This window comes from Oenanthe melanoleuca, chromosome 7, assembly GCF_029582105.1.
Source record: "Oenanthe melanoleuca isolate GR-GAL-2019-014 chromosome 7, OMel1.0, whole genome shotgun sequence".
Taxonomy (NCBI): Eukaryota; Metazoa; Chordata; class Aves; order Passeriformes; family Muscicapidae; genus Oenanthe; species Oenanthe melanoleuca.
Window position 1 is genome coordinate 20,537,290 of NC_079341.1, and position 27,025 is coordinate 20,564,314.

The window sequence follows — 27,025 nt, forward strand, 5'->3', positions numbered from 1 at the left end:
GTGGCACTGTCCCGGCGGGCCGGGCCCTCACGCACCGCCCCAAGCGAAACCGAAAGCGGCTCCGGGCCGGGCCGGGCCGGACCTGCCGAGGGTTCGCGGGGGGTTCGCGGCCGCGCTGCCGCCATGGCAGAGGGCACCCGGGACGAGCGGTTCCTCTACATGATCTCGTGCTTCAGGCCGCGGCTGAAGCAGTTCATCCAGGTGCAGCCCGTGCTGGACCGGCTGCCCTCGCTGAGCGCCGAGGACAGGGACAGGGTGCGGGCGGCCGCCGAGCAGCGCGGCGCGGCGGCGGGCGCGGAGGAGCTGCTGCGGGCCCTGGAGCGCGGGCCCCGCGGCTGCGGCTGGGGCCGCGAGTTCCTGCAGGCGCTGGAGCAGGGCGGCTGCGGCCTGGCCGCCTGCTACGCCAACCCCAGCCTGAGCCTGCTGCCCTCGCCCGCCGAGGAGGCCGAGCACGACCTGTGCGTGCAGCTGGTGCAGCTGCTGCACGGCACGCTGGTGGACAGGATGCGCGCCCTGCAGGTGGCCGGGAAGTGCCTGGAGATGGGAGTCTTCCAGGACGAGGACATGGATCGGGTGAGTCCCGGCGCAGGCAGTGCCGCACACGCTGGCCAGCCCAAGTGGCCGTGGGGCAGGTAGGAAGCCACAACTACAAATGGCACGGTAAATGTAAAAATGGAGTTTCCAGCTTTGGGGGAAAAGAGATGATGGGTCCAGGTAAGCCAATGAACTGTTGACAGTGGGACAGCAGGTGGGATGCCAGTTAAGAGCCTGGCAAAGAAAAAGTGCCAGGAACAGAGGGTTGGACAAAGACAGTGTCAAAGTGGAAGGAAATATGTCAGACTTCACTTATCATTTTGCCACAGACCTTAGGCTCACAAGGTCATTGTCTTCTGGCCCTTGAACCATACAAGGAAGTAGAAATGGTCTGTAAAGTCCTAAAGAATACTTGAGTTAAAGTAAAGCAAGATTTGCCGTGCCTTTTTTTGCTATAGGTACACTAAGGACTATCACACTAGACAGTGAGGTGAGCAAAAATACCAGTTGGGCAGGAACAAGGAAATGTGAACCTTTGATGAAAACATTGCCCAGTGTTTATTCTGCTTGGTTTAGTGTGACTTGCCTGGAATGTGAAACCTACTTGAAAGTGAAACAAAATTGATGTCCTGAAACAGTGTTAGAACAAATTAAAATAATAATTGCCATAGCAATAAGGGGAAAACTGGTAAACTTAAGGGTAGAACTAAATCACATTTGCACTCTGAGCCTTTGCATCCACTTTTGAGGTAGTTTTATGGTCCATCTCAGTTAAATGACTGTAAGATACATAATTTTGTCTTGTGACCATGAGGTGGCAGCAATGATCAGATGCACCCTAATTATTAGGGAGCCAAGCATGGTAACACAGCAGGCAGATGCCGAGGCCTTTTGGGAAGCTACTGCCTCCATTCCGTGGTAGTGGGTCCTCCTGTTCCCCTTTCCTGATGCCTCCCACTTTCCACGCATGTCCTTCTAGTCCTGAATCTCAGTCAGGTGCTCCCACTGCTATGCCTGCCCATTTCCTTGCATATCATAGTGGATGATTCCTGAGCCTGGAGAAAATGGCCCTTGAAACAGAGCACCTGTCTCAGGCTGCTTTGCTCTTGGGGTCATGGCTTTGTTGCTCATGTGATCACATGTCAAGTTCTGCTTGCGACAGCCTTGGGACATTGTTCCATAACTTCTTTGAGGGACTAGCCACTTTCTAGAGGCTTAGATATTGTATTTTTAAGTGGGAGTTGAGATGATGAAGCCAGAGTTTAAGAAGGGAAATGTTCCATTTTATATATGAGGTTAAGTCTGAGCTTTGGTAAACTGTGTGATACCATTTCTCCTTAAACAAGGCTGCTTATTCCCTAAACCAGTCTGAACACCAATTATTATTTCTCAATACTCATAATTATGATATAGTGGTTATGTTGTAACAATTGTTTAGTAATATCAGTCTCACGAATTAAATTCCAGATCTCATAGGTTTTATATATACTACCCAAAAACATATGGGATGAACATTAGGTTGGACAAAATTGCAATAATTCTCTTCTCATGAGTGGCAGGTCCACTTTATATGTTTATTTTTCAGTATGTTTTAATGGTGACAGGGAAATGCTTTCACACCTGTACTATTCTTAAGAACTTCCTCAGACCATTTTAGAAGGCTGTGTGAGGATTGTTTCTCTTTTTTTTAATTTTACCAGATCCAGACTGTTACTGACAATCGTGGCAACAGAGATGGTGCAAGGGAGCTACTGAGCAGAATAGTCCAGAAGAAAGATTGGTTCTCTTCTTTTTTGGTTGCTCTCCGTGAAACCCAACATGAAGACCTCGCATGTGATTTAAGTGGAAATACAGGAGGTAATAATCTTATTTCACTGGTACTGATGCGTGGATTTTTAATATCTCTTCTTTTTTTTTCTATTCTTTTTTTTTTTTTTTTTGCTACTGTTACTTAATAAGTAATGCAGGATTCCCACCATATTGCCTTATTGTGACATCGTGACTAATGCTTTTGATTGTCCAGGGATTTCAAAATCAAGTTATGTAACAGCTTAATTGGTAGCTTTTGAAATACTAAAAATCCTTAGTAAGCAATATGAGAATTTCAACAGTATAGATTTAGTTACAATTAAACTGAATCTTACTTTTAAAACCCATTGGTTTTCAGTTAATATTCATTCATAAAAAATACTCTGAGATTAATTTGAACAAACAAAATAGACTTTACCTGAATCTCTCCTTCAATAAAAGTGTTTCCTTTACAGAACAGTGTACAAATATTTTCGGCATTTTAAAGTACTTTGCATACTTTAAGACATTCATAAGTCTCAAAACATTATAAAATTTACTAAAAATAATACAGTAAACTAGTAAAGTGGCTACTCCTTTTCATTCCTGTATAATGCTTATAATACTGTAAAGTTATCCCAGTGTTCCCCTCTATTCTAAAATATAAAAAAGAAAGCAGCCCCCAAATAATTTATCCCTTATTTTTACTCCCCATATATTATAAATATTTTATAAAATATTAGAGACTAAATTATTTAACAGATTTCCCATTTAGCAGCTTCAGCCTGCTCACTTGAGGAGCTCACCAGAACTGTCTCTGTGCTTTTAGTTGCTTCATATGGGTCAGAGCATTATGACTGAGGTAACAGGGACACAAGGGTGTCTTCCACATTTGGGCAGGAATAAGATGGTTCTGCCAGACACAGACAGGCAGCTGTGATGTTTGAGGATGCAGTTCAAAGGTGGTTGAGTGTTGCAGTCTGCAGGACAAGACCAACCAGGTCAGAGCCTCAGAAGATCATTCTGAGTCAAACTGGGATGCTGGGATTAGCTCAGCAGCTATCGTGATCCTAATTTTCATTCTGTGTTGCATCTGTGTGAGGCTTAAATTCCTGTCTTCACTACTTTGCCATTAGTAAGGTAAACAAAGTAGCAATTATGCAAATAATTAATATTCTTTTCATATTTCATCCTTCAATTATTTTCACATTTTGCATTTCTGACTGTTCAGTATAGTGCAGTGTAGTGTTTTTACCCATATCAGGTGAAACTGAAGTTTAATTCAGTTGTTGATGGACTACTGAATGAATGCATTTATTCCACAACTTTTTTGTAATCTTGGGCAATGCAGGCTGCAAAAGAAACAGTACAGGCTAATGCATAAAGCATGAATGGTGCTGCTTTTACCAGAGGATAAGTGTTTTTCCATGTACACAGTCCTGTGTGTGTGTAGATCCGTAAAGTGTCTGGCTGCAGGAGCATGCCCTGACACAAGGTCATAGAGAGGAAGCAGCTTCATTGGGTGCTGTGGATGAAGAACACTGATGCTACATTTTATCATTGCAGCTTGACCCCCTGTGATTTGTTACAGTAAAATATGTTATTAACAAACACCTACACACAGAAACTGAGAACTTCATAAAAATAAATCTATTAACCTCTTTAAGTTTAGTTTCTAATTGTAAATGAGTAAATTTTTAATCAATATTTATATTAAGGTCAAAATTCCAAACTATAACATCTGAGTCAAGACCAAGACCATATGTTATACTGTTATGTGCATGATGAGTACAGGTTAGTTCTGTGTTTTCTGTGCTCCACACTAAAAGAAATGAAATGTTTTATAAAACTGCCTTAGAATTTCTCTATATTTTCTAGGAACAGAGAATAAACAAAATGGGATGGAGCAGACTGCAGATGAAGAAACAGAAGTTACAAGTCAACCAGGATATGCCATGGAGCAGAATTTGAAACAGGAAGAAAATGTGGATGATAGTTTCAGCAGTGAGAGCAGTGTGTTGGAAACATCCATAGAAAAGAATTCTGTGGTGTCAGGTTTGTCCACTAACTGGTATTTTGATCTGGTACCTGTGTGAATAAATGAGTAGTTTTCAAATATCTTTAATATTTTTGATAGATATTAATATTACTAGATTAATATTTTATTTCACACCCATCCATAATAGTCTTATACTATCCAGTGACAGAATTGGGTTAACGTTGGCAACTTTATACAGTGTTGACAAAGTTTAAGATAAGAGGAATGTTTTTATACCACTAAAACTGCAACTGTATTAAGTACTTCTTTCTAGAAGGCTGGAAACTCTCTATTGAAAAACATTTTTTGTTTTGGAAAGTCCTTTAGGGCTGTCCAACAAATAATATTTCTGTTTATTTCGAGGTTTTTTACTTATAGAATATCAAACAACCTTTCCCATATCACGTACAGACTCAGAAGTACATTTTTTGTAAAAATGCTTAGAAATGGTTGTGGCCTATTGTTCATATAGATCCACTCTTAAAAGCATGTTTTGGGAGTTGAATGAATTCTCATTCACAGAACCTATTTTGCTTTATGAATAATTTTTGGAGCAGACAGTAAGTTGCGAAAAGTACTTGCATGGACCATAACAGGATATTCACTGGAAAGAACTTGATGGAAACACAAGTTCACTAGCTAAGCAAACCTTTAGCCAGCACTGTAATTCTGGTTCCATGTGCACGCTGTGGGCTCGGTTGCAGAGCGCTGTCGGCGAGCTGATAGCTCAGACTGATGCTGTTCGCAGCAGAGCTTCCCGGAAGAGCTGGGTATCTGCTTAGATACTGAAAGGAGTGAATTTTGGGAATTCCAGCTTTGTGAATGGTGCTGGCAGTCCAAGGTGAGCGCATGTAAGGCGCGGATGGCTCAGCAGAGGGCAGGCGGAGCTCGGGAATCTCCGATCGCAGCGGAGCCGCCGGGCGCCCGCGGGGTCCGGCTCGGGGTCGCCGCTTCTGCTCCGCACGGATCAGTAACTCATCTCTGCTTGTATTTACTCGGGAACTACGGCGGGCGATTCTCATGTTACACGTGGAAACTTTAAAAAATGTATATTAAAAATCACAGTTCTGGTTCTGTTTTTATTCTGCTACAGATGTAGCTCTCATGGCTTGCAGGGAGTAACAGTATGTTCAGTTTGCTAGCAACTTTTTTTTTTTTTTTTTTGGCTTTTCACCTTTCTGGAAAGATACAGTAAAATAGGACTGAAAGGGGTCGATTAGGCAGGTGATCATGTCTGGAACCCTGCTTTTAAGCAATAAATCATGACCCATAGTGTCTTGCCTCTGCTGTTCTTTGGATATTAATCTTCTGCTCCATATTTTCTTCAATAAGAAAATGAATTATATTACAAGTTCATTTTTTTATCTTTATCAAAAATAGAGAAAATTAGATCTCAGCCATCCTCACCTGACATTCATCTATTTTAACAACTTAGGGGGAGAGCCAATAATATTTATTCTACATTTTTTTGTTTTTAATTTAGAGTCAGATGTCTCCACAGGAGATGGAAGTGTCAGTAACTTGAATGAAAGCCTGGGACAGAGCTCCACAACCAGTGATTCAGGTACATTTCCTTCTGTTATTATTTAGTAATTGCAAAGTAAGCTCTGGGGGAAGTATTCTGTGAGTGGGCTAAAACTAAACTCAGTGGAGGGCTTTCTTTCACAGTGAACTCTAGTTGCCAGACTTGCTCTTAGTTTGTTGTAAAACAGAAAACAGATGCCATTTTTAATGGTCTGAACCTAAGTCCCAGCCCCAAAACTGTCGATTTACTGAGATCATCTGCACAAGTCTCTAGACATCATCATCGTACAAGCTGGTCAGTGAGGCAGAATGATAAAATCACATAGTCTGAAGAGACTAGAAGTCATGCAGTTCAGTCACCTGGACAGATATCCATAATGCTGCCACACAGACGTGTTTCTTTTGCACTCAAAGAGGAGCTAGATTGTGCCTGGCCCCTGCATAGGGTGAGAGGGAATAGGAGTGTTTTAGAGGGAGTGAAAGGTGAGCAGAAGCATCTCCAGGGTACCTGCAGAATAATAATGGAGAATACTGACCCAAGTACTTTAGTAACTTTATTTGTAAAAGCAACCTAAGCAATATGGGTTGCTATCTGAAGACCTTTGTGAACCTCACATTTAAACACATGTGCATGTTCTAAATACAGTTTTAAACTAGACATTGGACTGCATTTAAATAATACTTAGCAGATAGGTATTATCTTGCTGTGTATGAAGTCTGAGCCAAACTAAACATTGCTGTTGTAAAAGACATCCCAGTATTTTTTATTTTTTTTCAAACCTCAGGCAAAACAAATTGGAAGCTATCCACCATGGTGATCAGCCTGTTTATCTATACAGAATTCAAGAACTACTTTTTGAAATCTAGCCTTTATAAAATTTGTGCTGGGACTATGTCTTGTCAAAAAAAAATCTGAGCACCTTTCAAGCTAGCTGGGCCTAATAAACCTACTATTATGTCAGTAGGGTTACTGTAAATATTTTATATCCTATGCCTGCAAAGTTTATTATAAATACTCTTAAAACAGTTTCAAGCTTTTAAAATATTAAAAAATTCAGGATAGCTCAGATCTAAATTGCTACACTACAGCTTTTAGTCTGTGTATTGCTAACTCCAAAGAACTTACTTTGCACTTCTTTATCAACTGAGGACACTCATCAGTCACATGGTATTTTTTGACTCGTTCTGTCACATGAAATGTCTGGGCATGGAAACTTCTCTGTTCTGTGGACAGGCAGGCACACTGTATGAGTTGGTCAGGCTGAGCCAGGCTCCTGGCATTTGGCAGCACTTATGTATGTATGCCCTCATCGTTTAAGATTCCTGGAGTATCTGTCAGTGAGCAAATTGGGCATTTGCTGTGTCCTGTAATCCAGAAAAAAAAAAAAACCCAAAACACTACAGTTATGTGAAGGATAGAGAACAGAATTTTTCACAGTGTTATATGTTATATGTTCTGTGGCTTTTAAAAACAACTAGTTTAAAAATTTTTAAAACATCCATGATTTTTAATCATGTCTAGTAAACTCAGTGAGATCAATAATGAGAAAAAATGCTAAGATGCAGATGCACTATTAATAGATTTTATAATTCGAAATTTTGCAGTAAGGCTGTTGATACTGACATGATACTGATTTTAATGCAAAGAATCATGTGGATTCAGCTGCATTTTTATGTGCAAAGTTCATTCCACATTTTATAAAAGTGTGTAGTTAGGACAATAGAATAGTTGCTGTGTTTCTTTTAGGCCAGAGCATCAATTTACATGGGTCTTGTATGAAGGCAAACAACTTCCCTAATGTTATACTAAGCATGATGAAAAATCTTTATATATTTAATGCTTTAATCTGTGAAAAGATTTCTGTATTAGCCTTTATCTAAACAAGGGCTGAAGAAACTAGGAGAGAGCTAAGTTAAATATTTTTCAGGCCTGGACTGTTAATTGAGGATGTTAAGGAACTGAAATTTAACCAAACAGATGGATAATAAAGTGCTAGTTTCAATATGATTGAGCTATTGAATTTAGCCAACCAGAAAGCAAACAGCACTCTTCCTCAAAAGAGAGTAGTAGGAGTTAGATAAGTAATAGTAAGTACTCTCTGGTGCAAATGTCCCTGTGTCCAGGTAGCACTGCACTCACACTAAAAGGCAAAACAAGCAAAAAACACTTTAGAATGGCATTCAGATGTTTCCATCAGCAGTGTTTTATCAAGCTTCATTTCTTTTTGTTAGTTTAATTTTATTTAATGGAATCAGGAATACTAGAAAAATATACTTACTTTGTGTGTAATGTATCAGTGATAATAAAATCTTCATGATTCTGCATTGATTGATATAATAAGGAAAGAAAACTAGGGTTTTTCTCCTCTCATTTTTAGTCTAGTAGAATGAATTTGTGCATTTTCTTCACGGAGGGCAGTTAATAACTGAAAAGTGATCTAAACTTATTTGTAGGAAAAAAAACCCCTATGAAAACTCAATTGAAATAAATCCTTCTGATATTAAGATATTTATAAATAAGTTCTGACTCCCTAAATATATGTATACTCAAGGGACTTGATATACTTTTCTTACTGCTCAAAATAATGCAAAAGTTTTTAGGTTTTTTTCACTTTTACATTTAGAACATTGTTTCTTCTGTGAACCATAGATCTAAACACTGCCACTGCATTTCCAGTAAGAGATGGAAGGCTTTGGCCTTAGGTGGCAAATGTGTATGGCTCTTTAATGAACATCCAATTGCATTATGTGTGAGTCAGGCTAAGAAGCGACGTAGTCTACCATGAGTAGGTGTGATGCATTCTGCAGTTAGCTCCATCTTGTATGATCCATTGAATTTTCTTACCTATTTGCTCTCTATAACTCCCTTGACCATTTTTAAGTGTTCCATATCTTTTTTCGTTCTGTAGCTCCATTTTTCATTCCCTGGGAATGAAATATTGTAAAAGGTAGTTCCCTTGTAACCAAATAAATTCCAGTGTTGATGAAGGAGAAGGTCACAGAAGCTTGACTAGGTTGTAAATACTGCAGCTCCAAACACAATCTTTGTTGGTCCCAGTGCTACTGAACTGTATCATTTGAATTTATACCTAGCAGTCATTTCAACAAAGATGGGTGAAGCTGTACTGTGGCTTATTCCACCTGCCCTGAGTGGTGACTGGATGGAAGCAGCTCTGATCCAGAGTTGCACAGGTCCTCAGAGCAACATTGTCTACGCTAGTGTGCTGCTGTATTTATTCTGAAGATGCTTCTGATAGTAAATAAATATTTTTCCCTTTGATACTTTTTTACTCCTCTGATACATGTTTTGTGCCTCCTGTTTGAAACATATTTTGTGTAACCTTAGATGAAGATGAAGAGGAGAGGAGAGCCTCACCTGAGCCGGATCTGACCCTGAGAGATTACCAGATGGAAGTTGCAAAGCCAGCACTGAATGGAGAGAATATTATAATATGTCTCCCTACGGGCAGTGGTAAAACTAGAGTGGCTGTTTACATTACCAAAGATCACTTGAATAAGAAGAAAAGAGCATCAGAGCCTGGAAAAGTCATAGTACTTGTTAATAAGGTAAGTTTTCCATCCTTAAAGAATATTATTTTTCAAACATCATGCGTTGTTAATACAGACACCGTAAAATTCTCAGCTCCTCCAAATGTACTGTGTTTAAAGACATACAGATCTAGATGATTATCTCTATTGCACCATCAGCCTGGTGCAAGCACAAATTATGTTAGTGTACCCCAGTGGAAGTGCAAATTTAGATGTGCTGTAATAACTACATTATTGGAAAAAGGACAATTTCATTTTGTAATTAATTTTTAAAAATAAAAAGTATTTTTCACATTCATTTGTTAATGAAAGCCACATAATGAGTCTCACAGTAGTTAAAGAATGTTTTTTCAGTTTTTCTGATAATTGCTGTAATTTTTGGAGATAAATTTAGCACATACAAATTAATCTTCTATTATAGTATTAAAATATAGAAATTTTATTAATAATTTTTTTTAAATTGTAAGCAATATCCATATCCTCTTATAAGAATAAATGTGAAAGCACATTATAAGCTCAGTTAAATAGCCAGAGTATGCATGGCTTTTTCATTCTTTCAAAGGCTCAGATAACCAAAGTCTGTGGGACAGGAGAAGTTTCACAGGAGAAGTTGCAGAGGAGAAATTGGTTTGGGGATTTTTTGTTGCTTAATTTCCTTTTGTTCACCTAAAAGCAAACAGGCTTTCTGGCAAACAGGCATGTATTTTTAATCCTGTGTTTAATATGTTTTAAATTCTTTGAAACTTTTGTTTAGGTTCCATTGGTAGAACAGCATTTACAAAGAGAGTTTAGTCCATTCCTGAAGCGTTGGTATCGGGTTACTGGTTTAAGTGGTGATTCTCAGCTGAAAATCTCATTTCCTGAAGTTGTCAGAAGAAATGATGTCATCATCAGTACAGCACAGATCCTTGAGAATTCACTGTTAAATGCATCCAAGGAAGAGGAAGAAAGTGTCCACTTATCAGGCAAGTTGTTATTTTCAGAAATCTTTACAGAGGGTATAAAAGTATGTCTCTATTCTGGAAAATTGCAGAGTAAAAATGTTCCACATTCAATAGGATTTTTTCAATTTACTCGTTTTTTAAATGCAAGCTGTAGTCAAAATCAGAACTTAATTAATAAGCATGCAGGCCAAAATTAGACTCTGTAGTTCATTTGTTCTAAATATTTGTTACGCTTCCTATTATATCTAAATAATTCTTAAGCACAACTTTGTGCAAATGCAGTTATACTGGTTCTGCTTTCCAAGCTTGGTAGAGCATTGGGTCATATCACATGGAAGCCATACACAGGATGGAAAAAAAAAGTCAAAACTCAAATGCACTTGGTAGTTTGAGAAATACAATGGAACACAGGATAAAAGCCAATCTGTTGTTACATTCTTTAAGCTCTTGTAATTTTGCTAATATTCAGTGATACAATGGCTTCTAACTGTGTCTCTCTGAGCTCAGCAGATATAATGGTTTCCTACAACACATGAAGGAAGTTGAAGAAAGCAAAAGATAAAGAAGGCAGGAATGCTTTCCCAGAATGCTAAAGTGGCAGGTATCTCTGGGACATCAGAAAGGAAATGGTATTATCTGTCAGTGAGGTACAAATAGAACAGCACATGACATCAGCTCCAGGGCCTGGGCTGCAGTGACCTTCCTCTGTGAGATGTTAACTTCTGCAATCAACTGCTTCTTAGACAGTGCAAGATGTAGGGGAGAGCTGTGATACTCAAAACAATGGCCCTGAGATAAAAGTATTGGTCTGGATGTCACAGAGACAGCAGAGAAACCTGAGGGGTTGATCTGTGTTTGTCAGTGCCTGGTGCTGAGTGGTTTCTGCTTGATCCAAGCAAACTCCTGCAGAGATACTTGGGTACCTCAGAATTGCATTTCCTCCTTATTATGCCTTATTACTAACCCAGGCAGAGTACAAGCAATTTTCTTATACTTATTTCCTCTTCACTGCATTTAAGTTAATAAATTTTCCTACATCTGAATCATTTTGGAATGCTGTATAGAGACATCTGAACATTTCTACTGGAACTGCTGGCCTGTTTAGAATTGGGCTGAATCCCAGCCAGATTGTGTAATGAAGTGGGTTTAATGGGTTTCACACTTTGCAAAGTTTCCTTCATAAGGAGCTACATTTTTTCCAGAACTCAGGCAGCTCTGCACCTCATTTTTTTTTCTGTGCTATTACACCTGTGCTAGTAAGTTCAGTTGGACCAAAGCCAAGCAAGCATGAACAGCTCCATTTCTGTGGCTGTGACTTGGTTAACATGCAGCCTTTATAAATCGTCCTAATTAGTTACAAGTTCTTCTCCAGATTTCTGTGCATACATTTTTCATCTGTTTTCACAAAGGTCTGCATTACACGTAACATGGAATTCCAGTCTCAGTGAAATGGAAGGGACTCTCTTAATTGCATTTTACCAAATGTCTACTCTCTTTACCAAGGGCTGAAGTCACTGGATGGACTTTGTAAAAGCCGTGTATCACTTCCTTAGGAGAAGAAACACATCCCTTCTGATGGGTTAGTTCTTACACAAGTACTTGTAGGGTTATGTATGATGGAGATGATGGTCAAAATCAAAGGGCGTAAGTTCATATTGGCAGAATAACTGAGAAACTGCCAGCACTACTTCTGAAATCTTGCAATATGTAGAAATCTTTGGAATAAATAGGAATTTAGATTTGAAACTCATCACTCCTGTCCAAACTGCCTGAACCACTGTGAAGGCAATCAGCTTTCTCCAGTGATGTGGAGCACTGGCTTATTTTCCTAGCAGAAGTGTTTGGTGTAGCCTTTAAATATAATTTCCCTTGTTTAGCGTCTGTGTTTCTTTAGTTCTTCAATACCAGCTGAGACTGATTTAGTTGTGTTAATTTCCAGCTTCTGCTGCCAGTTGTTGAAAACTGACTTGTAGTGATGCAACAATTTGAGCACATCAGTATGTTTACACATCAGTGTGTAAACAAGACCATGGAAATTGTCCACATAAAAAAAAATACATGTAAGAGTTTAACCCTCATCATTTCCCTGATCTTCTTTACAGTCATGTCCACAAACTTTCCTCAAATTCTTGGAAACAATGTTGAATTAGAGAGTTACTAGCTAGCTACAGACGGACTGGGAGCTCCATAAACCACTTTTGCTGTTAGAGAAACAGAAAAATGTTCATGAATCTTTCAGCTCAGAACTCTGAAATTTATGTCACTGGCTGCATATGCAGATACTTTAGAGATATGTTTTCTATATTTTTTGAGAAATTTGAAACCAAAAATAATTTTAATTTTTCTTGTTGCACTGTATATTGCCTGCATGTAAATATACTGTGACCAAAAAGCACACAATGCCTGTCAGAATTTCCATCATTTCCTCTGCTACAAAAGAGAGATGAGTGGTAGTGCTCCCACTAATCTGTTTGTTCTTTCCAGTAACACATCCATAAAGTAATATAGATCTTTTAATTGGACACTATAGGGAGGAAATCTCTGTGTTGCTACAAAATGAAAGCATATTCTGACTACAACAAGCTTTTCAATAATGTCTGAAAGGCTTCTAACATGTTATGTATCTTTGCAAAAGCAAACAATATGTAGTTTGTCAGACACAGTTATGGATATGAAAAATAGCATTGAGTTTCAACTATGATATGTTTTTACCATTGGTAAGATATGAAAAATATTTATCTGAAATTCTTTGTATCATCAGATTGTTTTTGCAAAAATAGAAAGTCTTTTTTTCCATTACATGAAATGTAAAATTACTTGGCACATAAGGACTGTAGCAAAGGTTCCAAAGTCCATTAAATATATTCAGCATCCATCCACGCCTTCCTCCAACACTTCAGTTTCCTAGTACATTAGTTCTCAGACAAACTGATGGGTTCTTTTCAACACCATCCTTACCTGTTAAAAGATTTAGTCACTCAAATTCTGCATTTGAAATAAAATCATTCACTTTAGGAGTCTTTTTTTTTTCCAGATTTTTCCCTGATCATTATTGATGAGTGTCATCACACTCAAAAGGAAGGTGTCTACAACAATATAATGCGACGGTACTTAAAAGAAAAGATGAGGAACAGGAAGCTGGCAAAAGAAAACAAACCACTGATCCCACAGCCTCAGATTCTGGGACTTACAGCCTCACCTGGTGTAGGAGGTGCAACATCCTACTCAAAAGCTGAACAGCATATTCTCAAGGTAAATAGCCCTAACACTTAGAAACCATCAAAGGAATGTTGTCTTGTTCAAGTAAAACTTTTAAAGTCAGTTTTGGGCTCCAAACAGACAATCTGATTTTTTCTTGTGCACATGGAAGTTCACCTCATAACTGTTAAATTGACCCTCTAAAAATAATGGAAATCCATGTACAAATAAAAGTTACTTTACAGAGAGAGTAGGGTTACTGAAAAGGGAAGTTAAACAATTGCCTCACTTGAAAAAAAACTCCCAAGATCACAGGCAAGAAATCCAGAATGTATGACTTTATGGTTACTAGAAGTCTTATTGTTCCATTGATGGCTTATAATTTTCTGTTTATCCCTAAATACTAGAGATGCAATGTATTTTATATTTCTATTTTTAGAGTGACTAAGCTGAGAATTTTTGTGACTCCAAGAAAATGAGAAACAATGTTGAATACTTAAAGCAGAAACTACTTGTGAGATACAGGTAGCATACAAATGTGTTTTGTTTTTTCAGTTAGTTACTCATTGAGGTTGCATGAACACCTGACTAAAGATAATCTGTTAAATTCTATACTTAAAGAAACTATATCTTACTTGAAATTAAATGGTTTTGCATTAGTGATAGAAAACTAGAATTTAGTCCAATACTGCAGTGAAAACTAGTGACTAATTGCACCAGTACAGAATGTGATATTGAATAAGTGAGGCCTGCGAGAATATTTTATGCTGTATTGAAGTAGACAGAATTGCAAAGAATTTTGATACAAAAACTTGCTGGCAATGGAGAAAGCAGAAAATTCCTTTTCATCAGCTCTGAATTCTTAATGATAGGATTCTGGGATTTGTATCTGAGGAATAATCTGAATCTGTAATCTGAATATGCAAAATGGAATATACAACTACCACTGAAGACATTGAAAAGATCACCTGGCAGTCTTCCTTTACTTTTTATTCTGCTCAGAATAATTTTATGGTTTCCCTTACTGCTTAAAGACATGTACATATTTTTCATTGGATGAGGTCAAAAGCAGTGAAGTCCAGTTGAGTTGTGCACTTAGCACAGAAATTGTCTCTGTGTCTTCCTGTTCCAGGAAAGAGTCTCTACTCTCAAAACAGCTCTTACTTTTATAATTAAACCTTAATATTTATTTTCTTTTTTTCTATCTCACCATTATTATTATTTATTTTGTGCTCCAAAATTTACTCTTCCTGATGCTGTATTTTCCTTCTCAAAATACTTGGTTCACATCCTGATCAACAATTTTCCTGTGTGCAAGGATCACTTTTGGCATAAAAGTAACTTGTGCAGTTTATTTCAAGTGTTTTTCAAAGACTTGGACTTTATTGTCCAAGTTATATAAACCTCAGTATCTAAATAAGAATCTCTTTTGCATTAATTCAATTTTCATGTGAAATAACTATTTCAATATTAAAGAAATAACATTTTTGCTTTTTCCCAGATCTGTGCCAATCTTGATGCATCTAGAATTATGACTGTTGAAGAGCATGCCTCCCAGCTAAAGAATCAGGTGAAGGAACCATCTAAGAAGACTGTGATTGCAGATGACAAAAAAAGGGTATGTTTTTTCAAAAAAATCAGTATTAAAGTTATATTGCCCTTTAAAAATGTTTTGTACAGTATCAAAAACTTTTGCCTAATGCTTTTTTCTATAGACTTCTGATGATCCAGAGTGCTAATTTGAATATTGTTGCTTTCCTCTGTTTCCAAAACTATCAGTAAAGTCAAATAGAACTAAATTTTTATTTATGTTAGTTATATTTTGAGTTATCTTGTCAAAAAGCCTTCTAAAGCTGCAATTGGAGTGATCATATTCCATTTTTTTTAAAAAAGTGCTATTTCACAGTATAATTTTTGTAACATTCTGAACTTTGTAATTCCATAACACTAAACGCAGTTAACAGCCTTACTTTTTTAATTTAAGGTTTAAATTTTAAAAAATTACTCAATGTGATACTAGCAAATCTTTTTTGTGGCCAGAAGATGCTTACTTACTTTACCTGATCAATTTATTTCTAGGATCCATTTAAAGAGAGAATTATTGAGATCATGACAGAAATACAAAACTATTGCCAGCTACATCCAAAGTCTGAGTTTGGAACTCAGACATACGAACAGTGGGCGATCAGAGAAGAGAGAAGAGGTAACTGCATGGCAAATATACCTCAGCTTTGGATTTCTTTGGGTTGTTCTACTCTAAGATGTTCTTGTATTTTTGTTCCCTTTTAGCTGCAAAAGAAGAAAAACGCAGGGAACGTGTCTGTGCAGAGCACTTGAAGAAATACAATGATGCTCTCCAGATAAATGACACCATCCGAATGGTGGATGCCTACAATCACCTAAATAACTTTTATAAAGAGGAGAAAAGTAAGAAGACAGTAAGGAGTGATGATGATGATGATGATGAACCAGCAGTATCAAAACAGGATGAAACAGATGAATTTCTATTAGATTTATTTTATGGTGAGTTTGAAATACATTGTGATATTTAATATTTTAAATCCATGATTGCACACTATCATGGTTTGCATGGGCCCATTAGTTACTGCATCCTAGGGATTGCTGTGTTGTTTATTATCACAGTTTCTTGATACTCATACAGTTTGAAATGCATTAAACAACATCATAATGGGATCATGTTATAATATGTAATAATAGCTCTTCAGCTTTCACCTAAAGGGACTTTTTTTTGCTGCCAGTAAGTAAAAGCTGTTCTCTTCTTTTATCCAGTGAAGTGTCCCTGAGAACACTCTTAACAGATACATAAAATATGTATTTCAGTAGATATTCTTGAGGGGCAAAAGGTTGAGCAAATGGAATACAAAAGCAATGAAATTATGAGTTCTTAACCAATCCTTTCTGCTGAAGTTTGTTTGTCTATATACTAAGAAAAAAGAGTGCTGACTTTGACTTAGTTTCAGGTAAAGAACATTTAGTTGGAGAATTAAACAGAATATCAAACTGCAAAGACCAAAGTTAGTTGGGGTTTTTTTGGTTTTTTTTCAGATCAGACACCTTGGAACTAGGATTTATTCATGAAACTTTTTTCTGCTTTTTTCCTTTACTGACTTTGCAATGAGAAAGAGCTAGACAAGTTTACTCCCATCACCCATGGCTCTTGGATGTTGCAAGCAAAAAATAGATTACACTGCAGAGTGTGACCCAGCTTCATGCATCCAATGAACTACAGATTTTTCTCACTATCATTGAGAAATTCAGAAAATGGAAAAATCAGCCATAGGTTAGATAATGTCAGCATGGTTTTAATGACTCTTAATACATGTCTATTCCCCCTTCTGTAGATTTTCAGTAGAGAGTTGTTGCTGAGAACCAAAAATTTAAACCAACTAAAAATGAGACTTTGTTTCATTAGTATAATTTCTGTGTGTTTTTATTTCTGCAGGTAAATGAAGTACAAAAAAACCTATAAATGAAAAACAAATTCCATTTTGTTAGGATTTTGCTACTGAAAGTTCTAGGAGTAATAGAAGAAAATCTAAAATTTCTCAGCTTTAAGAGCAGAATTCATCTTTGGGTGATAAACCCCCTGGAGCCCTTAGTGTAGATGCAACTAAGGTAGAAAATTTTGGGAGTTTGTTACATTTATCTACTTTCTGTATGTTTTTCTATGTTTGGTTACATTCTAAAATATGAGTAAGACTAGTAATAAAGCTACTGTCTAGGTAGAGTAGCAGTTTGTAGTACATTGAGTATGCTTGCCTTGGATTAGGTACACTGCCATAGTCTGCACAGGGTCATGATGACATCAGAGTGTTCTATAATACAAAGTCCCTGCCTTGGAGTGTTCTTGTGTTTGTATAATCATCTGATAATGACATAGGTTTTTAAATATTACAAGTTTTTTAAAAATTTTATACACATGAGGAATCCTCCCTTATTATGGTCAATAGAGCCAGTTGAAGAGAGTAATTCATGTGACAGTTCACTGAGTCCATTGAAATATCTTGGAGCTGCAATATCAATAACAACGTGCCCATGCTGGTGTCTATTGTACTGCATATTTCTAGTGAGGATTCCTACTTTAATTCATGTCCCAAGGACAATTTATCTCTAAATTTATAAAAACATTACCAGCTCCCAGGCTGTGCATATTAGTCTGTTTTTCCTTGTAAGACTTTTTTCTGTGATTTTTAAATAGTTTTGTAAATATTACAAGCTGTGATTTAGCTCTTTATTACAGTGCATTTGACTCTGTGCCAACTTTGTGTGTATAGGCAGGTTTTTTCCTTTGGCTTATTCTCACTATGAAATAATAGGCAAAGTATATGATAATGGTGATTTATTTTGATTGATTAGGGTGTTTTTAGTGACTGTAAACTCACTTCAAAAATAACTGGTATGCCACAGCTCTTCAAACTGAATGTGAATTAGCCATGCTGAGGGAATTACACACAAAGTTGCTCTTTGCTTTGTGGGTTTTGGGGTTTATTTTGTTTCAAACTGTTATTTTACATGGTTACATATTCTTAATTTACATCTGTTCTTTTTAAAGCAAAAAAGAAACAGCTGAAAGAGATGACTGGAAAGCCAGAAAATGAAAATGAGAAGCTAATAAAGTTGAGAAACACTTTAATGGAGGAGTTCACAAAGACTGAGGAACCTCGAGGAATCATTTTCACAAAGACTCGTCTAAGTGCCTTTGCTCTATTCCAGTGGATTAAGGACAACCCAAAATTTGAAGAAGTGGGGATTAGGGCCCATTATCTTATTGGCTCTGGACACAAGAGTGAAATGAAGCCCATGACTCAGGTACAGAACCATGCATGTCAACATTACCTTTTGTACATGATTTTGGAAAACAGCTTGTTTTAGTACTGGGCCAGTGAACTGAAGTTCAGAGCCCAGAGTTCTGATTTCACACCTGCCAGCAACTTATCTTCATAAAGATATGCGAATAATAATGTTGAAATAATTTTATTTCCACAAGTAACAAGTTTGGTTTTTTTTAGTTTTGAATTCTGTGGCAGTAGGAGTAGCCAGCATCCATTGCCTAGAGTACTGTATAGTCAAAAGAGACCCAAGTTGTAGCAAGGTATGGGAAGCAAAAGTAAACAAAATGGAAAGAGCAAAACTGCAATCGTTAAATGAGTTTATACTTATCAGGACAACAGTAATTCATGTTGTATTTTAGCTGCTGAATTGAAAAATAAAACTACAGAGTTGATTATGCCTTTTTGTAATATCATTGCTTAAATCAAATTACACCAATTTATATGCATGCTTCACGCTGACGCATAATCACTGAAAGAAAACTTGCCAAAATTCATACCAGAAATATCACAATTGATCACTCAATTGTGTCCGTCTTGTACCATTACATTCATTTCATACACCACATCTCTCTGGTGATTTATACTTGCAATTAAAACATTTTCAAAGTACTTTGTGTCACTTCTGTTCTGCTCTTTACTCCCCATATCAGCATGTAAGCACAAATGGTACATTTTGCTGCTGGGCAGAGTCCATTTTCTTATGCTGCACTGAGTCTCAAGGAAAGAAGTTCTCTCAAAAAATTCTCTGCAAAAGTTGCTTGCATTCTGTTAGACTTGGAATTTAATTTCTGTGGCACATTTCACAAACAAAATAGCTTTTGCATTTGGAAACTGAATATAGCAAATAGCAAGTTTCTTTTCCTCTACTCAAGCTGATGACAAACACCGAGTTGATTCAGAAGTCTGTGATTTAGATATTTTCTTTTTTAAGTGTATCATTGTTGTTCTTTTGGTGCTACACAGATCACCAGAGTTATGGCCCACATTTATTATGGGGAATTTTAAGTGCTTTAGAACTAGAGTTGGAAGTCTATATTTTAATTGGAAATAACCAAAGTGATAGAAATCCCATCTTATGAGTAAGTACTTAAAGAATTTGAAAACAATAGAATAACTATATTATCAAATCTCCTAGTACCTCCTAGTACATAGCATAGGCTGTGAAGTTCCAAGTTCAGTTACCATAAAAGGATTGGCTTCTGCTCCCTCCTCTCTAAAAATATGTGTGCTGAACACCTGTTATATTCAATAGGAGCTCCTTCTTTTGCAAGATGCTTAAATGCAGTTGTTAAAGCCACTTGATGTTTGGCACTCAGCTCAGAAATGATGGGACTGTAATTCCTGAAACTTGTTAATTAGAAGAAACTGGTAACGGAAACTAATACTGAAAGTTAATTTAATGATTTTAATTTACAGAATGAGCAAAGGGAAGTTATTGATAAATTTCGACATGGAAATATAAATTTACTAATTGCTACTACTGTAGCTGAGGAAGGCCTGGACATCAAAGAGTGCAACATAGTTATTCGCTATGGCCTCGTCACCAATGAAATTGCTATGGTGCAGGTATGAGTTTTCTGCATACATAACTTTCTTTAATAGTGCTTTTCTTTTTGCAGTGGGCAAATGATGAATCATATACCTGGAAGTAATTTTATATACTTGAATGCTAAAAGAGAAAATGCTTTTGCAACAAGGTTCATTTCCAATTGCCATCCTCAGTCCATATGGAATATAAAATTTGCCTCTCTCTGTAATGATGTAGCACTTCTTCAGAGTTCTACACAAACATTAAGCTCATTTAATAGAACAGATACAAGAATATGGTTATCAGATCAGTTGATGAAAGAGGCATTTGTACCATCAGTGTATGGAGACCACACCATCATCAGCTAAAGAGAGGTTATTACATATCAGAATACCAGTTTGATACATGCTCTCATTTAACTTGTGAACACAAATATTTATATATTTAATATTTAAATTCATGCTTATATTTTGGTGACGTTACAGAACATGCTAATCACAAATCTCCTGAGCAGTTCTCACAGGTATTGTGGATGATACTGCAGAAACACTGTATGCTATTCACTGATTCTTTATGTGTCTGAGCTAAATGGAAAAAACTTCTCTTTGGGGCTGGTGCATATGGAATAGGGCATGTCTTCCATTACAAAACTGGGAAAGGAATGTTATGTGATGTAATAGGGAGTATTGTGGTGTTTATTTTTGTATTCCTTGCAAACGGTAGGCTCGCGGTAGAGCTCGGTCTGATGAAAGTACCTATGCTCTTGTGGCTTCAAGTGGCTCAGGGGCTGTTGAACGTGAAGATGTTAATATTTATCGTGAGAAAATGATGTACAAGGCCATTCAGCGTGTCCAGAAGATGCCGCAGGAAGAGTATTTAAATAAGGTATTCACTGCAACTCTGCACTTTCCTTTTAAAGAAAACTGATTTATATTGTATGAAATACTATTTGAAATCTACTTAGAGGAAAAAAATTTAAAATAATACTAGCTACTACATATGGCTTTGAATTCTTTTGCCAATATTTGTTTTATAATCTGTTTTCTTGTCCTTTAGAAAGGTCTGGTTTTCTGTTGGTAAGGGGAAAACACACAAGCAAAGGAAAATTGACTAGAAGCCATGTTGACAGTGAACTCAGTGAAATAACTGAGAAAGAAAACTATTACTGTCATTCCAACAGATGTTACAGTGCTCTTACTGATCTGTTTCTAGATTCAGAATTTCCAGTTGCAAAGTATAGTGGAAAAACAAATGAAGGCAAAGAGAGATCAGTGCAAGACATACAAGAAAAATCCTTCACTAATAAAATTCTTATGCAAAAATTGCTACAAGCCGATATGTTCTGGAGAAGACATACAAGTTATTGAAGACATGCATCATATCAGTGTGAAAAAAGATTTCCAGTAAGTGTTTATGAACTACTTTATCTCTTTCAGGCAGAAACAGATTTTCTTTTCATCGAGGCTGTAACAGGGCCTGTAACCCTCTAGGGCCTGTGAGAAAAAAAAATAGATTATTCCAATATTGCTGGGTACTAGGCTCTATGGAGTTTACAGTTAAGGAGCTTTAACAAAATGTTCTTATTCCTGATTTCAAAGTCAATTGAGTTTAAGATTTAAAAAAAAAAAAGATTCAGCCTCTGTGGTACTATTAACTAGGTTACTTACTATGTAGTATGGTATGTATTCCACTCTGCACAGGCCAATAGTAACCTTCAGGATCAAGTACTCCCCAAATAAATGATGCAAGAATGTACACATACTCTGCAGATCTGGGTAGTCAGAACCAAAAGATTCTGTTAAGAGTTAATGTTGGGAATAATATAGGGAATAAAAAGAAAACCTTTTATTTTCAAGTATTATTTCTTTGACAGTTTCATGGCACCTGAAAAAAAACAAGCTAGATCTGTCTGTTATTAGAAAAAGAGCCTGCTGCTCCCACTTTAAGATGTGAGGGAGGATGCAGTTCATGAAGTGAAATGAAATGAAGAGGGACATGGAGTACCTGTGTATTTCATCATCACTTTAGGAGCATGAAGCATGACCTTGTGTTTTCTCAAACTCCTCAATGTAAGAGTCAGAGAGTCTGTAACTTTTTAGGTTTCATATCTGATTTCAGTAATCTTAGTCACTGTTTATATATGTCTGTATGTAGCATGGAATGACCAGTGGAGTCTGATGGGTGCTGTTTGTTTTCCAGAAGTCTTTATCATACAAGAGAAAATAAAACACTGCAAGATAAGCATGCTGATTACCAGACAAATGGGGAAATTATATGCAGAGACTGTGGACAAGTGAGGAACATCTTATTTTCATACTCTTCTTGTTGTCTGTATTTATTTCTGTCTAATGATCTTGTCATATTTTATCTGAACTGCAATTTCCTTCTACTTGCAGACTTGGGGAAATATGATGATTCACCGAGGTCTTGACCTGCCTTGCCTAAAGATTAAAAATTTTGTGGTTGTGTTTGCAGACAAGAAAACAACAAAGCAAATTTTTCAGAGATGGGGGGAGCTGCCCATCAGGTTCCCTAGTTTTGATTATGCAGCTCATTTTCCTTCAAGTGATGAAGATTGAGGACTTAGAATGAAAATAAAAGCCTTTTTCAACTTGTCTCCGTTCATCAGAAGCTCCTGTGTTCCACAGATAATGCTGCATCATAAGCGCTGAGAAAGCTCCTGGACATAAGGAAATTGTCTTGAAGACAAAAAGTTAAGCAAGAAAGGGGAAGGACAAAGTCACATAGCTGCTTCTTCACTCAGATTTTTACTCCTGGACAGAGATGGCAAATGCATTGCAGTCATACGTATTTATGGAACAAACTCCTGTCTCTGTTCACTACAGGGTGACAACACTGCCAAAAGTGTGTTAGATGACCTCTTGTCAATCCCAGAACATTGAAAAGAGACCTTAAGATATGCCATGGTCATTATTTTCTTCATGCTATAACCATTTGGAAGATAAAGTATCTTAAAAGAGGAGCCACGTAAAGAAGATGTTACCCATTATTTCTGAATCACTGTTGCTACATCAATGTTTTCATGACTGAGTTCCTCCCTTCATAAATGTAGCTGAAAGTTCATACACTTTGAAAGACTAAAATTAAGTTTCCCTTAGATGACATTTCAAAAAATCAAGCCTGAAACTGATTATTTTAGTGTCCAAGATGCATATTGCCAAAGTGACTCTCTGTGTGTTAGTTTCATAGGATTGTTAGATTGGCTACCTAATGAGGTGTGTATTTTTTTCAGTAAATTGCTATAACTAACCTTTGCCAACTGTGATACTGTCCACTGGAAGTATTTAGAGGATAACAATACCATAGCTTCACCCTAGAAATTTAAAGGATGGTGGTATTCTGACTGTAAAAATAGCATAATGTTTCTCCATATTTATCTCATGGACAGATTTCTTGCCCACCCCTCCCCCCCACTTTCTTTGCAAGTAAGATGTTGGAGAGTGGAAGGAAGGTTTGTTTGTTGTTACAATGGTAATTGAATTAATTATTAGGGTAGCCTCTTGGGAAATCATCCAGATACCATTCATCATCTGGATCATCTCTGGATTTATTTATTAATGAGTTGTTACGGGTACATAAATGCAATATAATACACTGTACATAGCATTTAGTATCTGAATTAATTTATTCAGTACTTCTAAAGAAGTGTAAAATGCTGGTAAAACATACTACATCATTTCATAGATTGCTGCTGGGTCTTTCATCAAATAAATTTCCATGCTGAGTAGTTTTTTTTGAAATCTGAGCTTTTGATACTTCCCTTTACTGAAGCAACAAAAGCAGATTATTTTCTGCACTTATGCTACGGACCTCTATGACAAACATGCCTGGGGTTCTTGTAGTTCACCTGGGTGCTGTTGTTATACTCCCAGTTCCTAGCGTGACTGCCACATTGTTACCAAAGTTTAAAGAGTGTTTGCACAATCTCACTTCAACATACTGCATAATGAACCTCAGATTAATCCTGCTGGTGTGTAGGGTAACAAATTTCTAGTCAAGTTATTTTCTCTGAATGGGGTCATCAAAGACACCTGTATTGCCCATGCAGGAAGTGTGAAGTTGTAAAAAACAAGCTAAATTGCTGTATTTTATCTTCTGCTTACCTCTGCATTTATTGCCTTTAGGGAGCCAACATCCTCCAGGAAGTGTGACAAATTCTGATTGTCTTTATTACTTACAGCTTTTATTAGTTCGTCAATGTGGAAAGGAAAAAAAATAGTCCATGGGGATTTGTCTAGCTCTGTGTGTGGCTGCTTAAGAACTGGGTCCACCTCAGTTGTATGTTCATTGCACTGCCTCCTTTTGTTCTGATGTCATGCACAACCTTCATCTGTAAATCTGCATTTCCTCACGTATTAAGAGTAAATACTTCAGTAGCCTTTGAGTAATTACATGACTGTTTGTGTAGCTGCTGGCCAAACTGTTTTCTTTTCCATAATTTGCCCATTTTTCCAAGTGACTTAACCTCTTTCTAACTTTCTTACACTTTTATTTCTCTTACATTTTGGGTTCCTTATGTTGCAGAAGTTAGGAAGAGTTTGGCTGTTGAAAGAATTTCTGTTTGCTTCCTCACTGGTACTAGTCCTGAGAAGGGAATTCAGACATCAGCAATAGTTCTACAAAGCTTGTAAAAATCATTCTATGACAGGTAATTTTTTTCCCCTAATCTGCAACCATTGTGAATCTTATTAAAACTCATGCCTAAGTAATTTTATTTCTGAAGCAGACAAATAAATACATAGTATGCAGAATAAAGTCATTTTGTAAAACCTTTTAGATCATGTGAGATTGAATCATTTCCTTTGAAGCATTCTCTAAGTATGTATTCATTAGAAGAAGCTGCATATTTGGAATGGAAAACTAGCCTGATCAAAAACCTACATTTGCAATTTTTAGATGTTCTGGTTGTCAGAAATAACCAATGTTGGTAGGAAAAAATATATTTATCTGAACTATGTTATTGAATATACAAACAGCATTAATTAAGGAATGCTAGGAAACAAGTAGCAGTTTGGAAATATGAATATGAAGCATGAGTTACAAGGGGAAAAATTCTTTTGTCACAATTCTTTTCTGTTATGGAAATTCTGAGTAGCTGCAGATTTATCTTGTTAGGAAAACTACTGGTTTTGAGCTGAGTTCTGCCCTTACTACACAGTGTATTTTAGCATAACAAACAAAATATATAAACAATGTATATACAAAAAGGTATATACAAACACTGTATAAACAAATATATACATAAACAATGTATTTTAGCCTTTTCAACCTTTTTGTCCTGCATGTCTTACATCACCACAATGGATCTTATTCAGAAACTTCATCTTGTTTAACTTGTAATTTATTATTGTGTCAAGAACTGCGGAGAGAGGGGAACTGAATTTTTTATGAGAAAATAAGGCATGTTTCATATCATTGTTTTTTCCACATGATGAATTTTAATATTTTCAAAAATTCTCTCTCCAAGTCTAATGGAATGAATATTGCCAAAATACTGCCCAGATCAGTTCTGCCTCACGAAGGCTGGTGTAACAATAAGAATTCAAATTACAGCCCATACTGTTAAGCTAAGGTGGTAACTTGGCCATTTGAGAGATAATATATTAAATATTTTTTCTATGTGATACTCTGTAATAACTACTCCGTAGGTAGCTCAAGTTCTGCTGGGCAATTTGGTGTGACAGAAAACCTATCTCACCTACTAGATTTTCAGTTTTCAGAGAAGCCAGAGGAGTTGATAAACCCATTAACTACTGAATTTCAGTAAGATGTGGGTATTTGATCCTTGTTAACCTCCTCTGAAAAATCAGTGCCTGACTTTCACACAGAGGCACCACCATTGCAGACTCCTTTCCTCAGAAGAAAATGAACTCTGTCCCAGCAGGGAGAAAGGTGAGGGGAGTCATCAGACTCTGCATGCCAAACCAACACACTTAATCCCAACTTCAGTCACCAGCCCTAAATTTTTTATGAATATTCTGTCAGATTGTGGCCTTCTTTGGCAGGTGACATTTCCCATGTGTATGTGTGTGTATGTGTGTGTGTGTCTAGTATATGTGTATGTGTGTATGTCCATTTATGTGTGTGTCTGTATGTTGTGTCTGTGTCCATGTGTCTGTATGGTGTGTCTGTGTCCATGTGTGCCCATGTGCCTGTGCCCATTTCCCTGTGTGTGCCCATGTCCCTGTGCTTGTGTCTGTCCCTGTGTGTCCATGTCCGTGTGTGTGTGTGTGTGTGTGTATTATGTGCCTTGGTGTATCTGTATGTATTGTGTCTATGTCCACATGTGTGCATGTCCCTGTGTCCATGTCCATATGTTTGTCCATGTCCCCGTGTGTGTGTCCCTGTCCCCGTGTCTGTCCATGTCCCCGTGTGTGTGTCCTGTGTGTTTCTGCCCCCGTGTGTCCATGTCCCTGTGTGTGTGCCTGTATTGTGTCCATGTGTATGTGTATGCATAGTGTCTTTGTCCACATGTGTGTATGTCCCTATGTGTCTGTGTCCCTGGGTGTTCACGTCCCTGTGTCCATGTCCATGTGTTTGTCCCTGTCCTCGTGTGTGTGTCCCTGTCCCTTTGTGTCTCTATCCCTGTGTGTATGTCCCTGTCCCTGTGTGTCTCTTTCCCTGTGTGTGTCCCTGTCCCTGTGTGTGTCTCTATCCCTGTGTGTGTCTCTATCCCTGTGTGTGTCCCTGTCCCTGTGTGTCTCTATCCCTGTGTGTCTCTATCCCTGTGTGTGTCTCTTTCCCTGTGTGTGTCTCTATCCCTGTGTGTGTCCCTGTCCCTGTGTGTGTCCCTGTCCCTGTGTGTCTCTATCCCTGTGTGTGTCTCTTTCCCTGTGTGTGTCTCTATCCCTGTGTGTCTCTATCCCTGTGTGTGTCTCTATCCCTGTGTGTCTCTATCCCTGTGTGTGTCTCTATCCCTGTGTGTGTCCCTGTCCCTGTGTGTCTCTATCCCTGTGTGTGTCTCTTTCCCTGTGTGTGTCTCTATCCCTGTGTGTGTCCCTGTCCCTGTGTGTCTCTATCCCTGTGTGTGTCTCTTTCCGTGTGTGTG

General features: G+C 37.5%; 1 protein-coding gene across 1 annotated transcript; it reads left to right on the forward strand.

Moving 5' to 3' along the window:
• Window positions 1-24,753, forward strand: IFIH1 (interferon induced with helicase C domain 1). Its single transcript, XM_056496626.1, has 16 exons — window positions 1-573; window positions 2,235-2,391; window positions 4,201-4,377; window positions 5,844-5,924; window positions 9,231-9,451; window positions 10,188-10,398; window positions 13,412-13,629; window positions 15,077-15,193; window positions 15,655-15,778; window positions 15,865-16,098; window positions 18,149-18,405; window positions 19,845-19,994; window positions 20,680-20,841; window positions 21,169-21,359; window positions 22,156-22,249; window positions 22,353-24,753. The coding sequence occupies exons 1-16, from the start codon at window positions 124-126 to the stop codon at window positions 22,533-22,535; spliced, it is 3,027 nt and encodes a 1,008-aa protein (XP_056352601.1). The 5' UTR covers window positions 1-123; the 3' UTR covers window positions 22,536-24,753.
• The last annotated feature ends 2,272 nt before the right edge of the window (window positions 24,754-27,025 follow it).

What these genes read in the sequence shown, in the direction of transcription:
- IFIH1 (XM_056496626.1), top strand. Translation starts at nt 124, where the DNA reads ATGGCAGAGGGCACCCGGGACGAGCGGTTCCTCTACATGATCTCGTGC. An exon ending in TTTAAGTGGAAATACAGGAG is followed by an intron (nt 2,392 to 4,200) that starts GTAATAATCTTA and finishes TATATTTTCTAG; the next exon opens with GAACAGAGAATAAACAAAAT. An exon ending in TATGCAGAGACTGTGGACAA is followed by an intron (nt 22,250 to 22,352) that starts GTGAGGAACATC and finishes TTCTACTTGCAG; the next exon opens with ACTTGGGGAAATATGATGAT.